The following is a 3096-nucleotide window of genomic DNA, read 5'->3' on the forward strand; positions in this document are numbered from 1 at the left end:
CGCCAAGGGGCTGGAGTCGAGAGGCGGGAAGTTGGAGTGGACCTAGGAGACGCAGGAGAGCTAAAGAGCGCAAAGAGAACCCTGAACTGATGAAATGCGCTCTCGATTCTCGATCTAGGCCAACACAAACCGAGAAATCACGTAACCCCACTGCGCTTGATGCCATCATGAAACCCTCGCCTTGCCTGCCGTCACCTCCCCTGCCCCTCGCTCTCCGTTCCCTCCGGTCCCCCGCTGTCCCTCTCCTGGGACCCTGGTGATGGCGGGCTTCACCACCGACCGCGGGTTAGCTCAGCTGCCGCGCCGCTTGGCGGGCCATGGTCCCTGGAGACCCTCACATGCTCTTGCAACCTGGGTATCCTGGATGTCGAGACTGCCCTGAGGTGGAACGGACGTTCTATCTCGTGCGCTGCGCCGCGCTCGTGCTGAATCCTGTCCTGCAATGTCTGAACCGCTGGCCCCTGTCAAAAATGGCAGCGTCAACGCGTTCCCGCCGTCACCATCCACCACCAAGCCCAAAAGCGACCGATCTCCAGCCAACCTTCTTAATATATATAGTGTAGCCTGTTCGTTCTCATCCTCCCTACCATAATCACCTATTTTCTGTAACCTCACATCTCTCTTCTCTAGTCGTTGTCGTCGCCGTTCTCCGAACACTTCGTCGCCGTCAACGCTTTTCTCTCTTTCGACTGCAACATCATCCTTCCCCCCTCCCCAAACATCAGTTGGATTGTGCTTGCCGCGAGCGCCAACTGAACCTCAACTTCGCTGCCCTCCCAACCCCTCCAAGCTCCAAGCTAAGGTCTTGGATCGACACAACAACTGTAAACTCAATCACACCTATCCCTCTCCCCATACACAACACCATGCCGTCCCAGCGCCCGACTCACCAGCCCCGCTTCATTGACAACGGCTACATCCAGTTGATCTCTGAGATTGGCACTGGTGCCTACGGTGTTGTCTACTATGCTCTCGACTACCTTTATGGCCGGCCCATTAAGCGTGCTGTCAAGCAGCTCCGTCGTCACGGCATCGATGAAAGGCAACGCCGCTTCCAGCTCCGTGAGATCGAGCTTCACCACCGCGCATCCCGTCACGGCTCCATCGTTGGCATGGACCGTCTCGTCGAGGAGCACGACTGTGTTTACGTCGTTATGGATTACGGAGATGAGGGTGACCTGTTCGCCATGATCACAGAGAAGCAGAGGGTGAGTACTTTATCGTGCTCGGGCGTGGTGGCTCTCGTAAGCCACGGCGATCCGTGCGAACGTTTGGAAGAGTCACTGACCGATCGCAGTATGCTGGAGACAACGACCTGATCCGTTCCGTCTTCCTGCAGATCCTTGACGGTGTCGACTGGCTTCACCAGCTTGGTATCGCTCACCGCGATGTCAAGCCCGAGAACATTGTCTGCTCGAACGATGGCACCCGTGTGCGCATCGTTGACTTCGGTCTGGCCACCTCGGAGTCGACCTCTACCGAGTTCGGCTGCGGCTCAACCTTCTACATCGCCCCCGAGTGTCTCGGAGAGTGGAGCCACAACGCTACCAGCTACCCGACGCGCACGGCTGACGTCTGGTCGCTTGGTGTCATCCTCGTAAACCTCGTTTGTGGAAGAAACCCTTGGCGCTGCGCTTCCCCCGGCGACGAGTCGTTCACCGCTTTCCTGAGGGATCCCAACTTCCTTCGTCGCATCCTCCCGATCTCCAACGCCTGTCTGTCGATCCTGTGCCAGATCTTCACCCTTGACCCTGCTCAGCGCATCACCCTTGATCGCCTGCGCAAGCTCATCCTGGAGATTGACTCGTTCACCGACGACAAACGTACCTCGTGCTCGCGCCGCGCCGCTGTCCCTCCCCCCGTTGTCATCCCCCAGCCCGCCGTCGCCGCTCCCTACGTCGACACCCGCTATTACGAGGCTTCCTCGGACGCGGAGCCCGTGTTCAGCTTCGACGAGCCCGAGCTCGACATCCACGACAGCGTCCCCCCGTCACTCCGCGCCGACACCAGCTCTCCTCGTCCTCAGCGGTCCAGCTCTGGCTCGAGCGAGAGCCCCTTCCCTCCCACCCCTCGCCTCGACATTTCCGGCACGATCCCTGGCGTCGAGACCATCTCGTCGCTCACGACCCCTGTCTTCGAGCAATTCGAGGGCAAGCCCTTCCAACAGGCGCAGCCTGGGCCGCTTCCTTACCCTCAGCTCTCCATGCTGCTTTAACGTATGACTACGTCTGTGACGCCTCTCATCAATCAATAATTCGATTTGCTCTTCCACTTCCTTCCGGCTTTCTTGTTCCGAGTATTCATCGAATGCCTTATCGCATCAGCAATCAACCCCATCTCAAGCAATCTGCACCAAGCACAACACATCAGCATTAAATACCATCAGCATCAAAAGGATTACCAGCAACCATCCTTCATCACGTCTAGAAGCGTTGTAACTATAATGTTTCATCAGGAAATACGACATCATACCGCAGGCCGCTGGATCTGTGGACTGTAGCAGCAGTAGAGTAGTTCAGTTTGCATGTACTTCTATGGTATAGAATCACTCGTCTGGCACAACGTCGCAGCAATTCTGACAGGCGAGCAGGTGTAAACTGACATGGAGTAATCTCTGAGAGCGCCGACTTCGCACGCAATTAACGTCAATGCCTCAAGGGCTGTCGATAACACACGTAGCATCAGCCAAGACATGTAGTAGCTAAGGGCAGTCGCGGCGCAGTGCCAAGTGCGCTGCAAGATCAAAGAGGAGCCCTGACAGCGGGCATACCTCAGCATGCCGCACTCGACACGAGATAATTGATGGAGGGCTGTGCCAATGAGCCGGGACCGTAGGTTGGAGTACGGCTGTTGGAGCATGGAGCACCAGCCGACGGAAGTTAGCGAAGGGCCAGGTACTAACCAAGGTGGCCAACAGTTCACCATCGCCCAGAGTAGTATGCCGAGAGAGAATTGTCCCTCTCCCGGTCGTACTGCCTGACATGGCACTACGGTCGTCCGAACAAAACCCTGGGAGGATGAACATCACATGACGGTCTTGGAGTCATTTCGAGGTAGAAAATGGCTCGAAATGCCTCACCGCGGACGCTAAAGGCA

The 3096-nt window shown here is 57.0% G+C and overlaps 1 protein-coding gene across 1 annotated transcript; it reads left to right on the forward strand.

Annotated features, from left to right (window-relative positions):
- Nucleotides 1–866: 866 nt before the first annotated feature.
- Nucleotides 867–2215, forward strand: A1Q1_01589 (Ran1-like protein kinase; the record flags this gene model as incomplete). The annotated part of the gene is made up of 2 exons (XM_014324628.1): nt 867–1244; nt 1298–2215. 2 exons carry the CDS (start codon nt 867–869, stop codon nt 2213–2215), a joined length of 1296 nt encoding a protein of 431 aa, XP_014180103.1.
- Nucleotides 2216–3096: the final 881 nt, after the last annotated feature.

The sequence above is a fragment of the Trichosporon asahii genome (genome assembly GCF_000293215.1).
Source record: "Trichosporon asahii var. asahii CBS 2479 unplaced genomic scaffold scaffold00050, whole genome shotgun sequence".
In the NCBI taxonomy this organism is placed as follows: domain Eukaryota; kingdom Fungi; phylum Basidiomycota; class Tremellomycetes; order Trichosporonales; family Trichosporonaceae; genus Trichosporon; species Trichosporon asahii.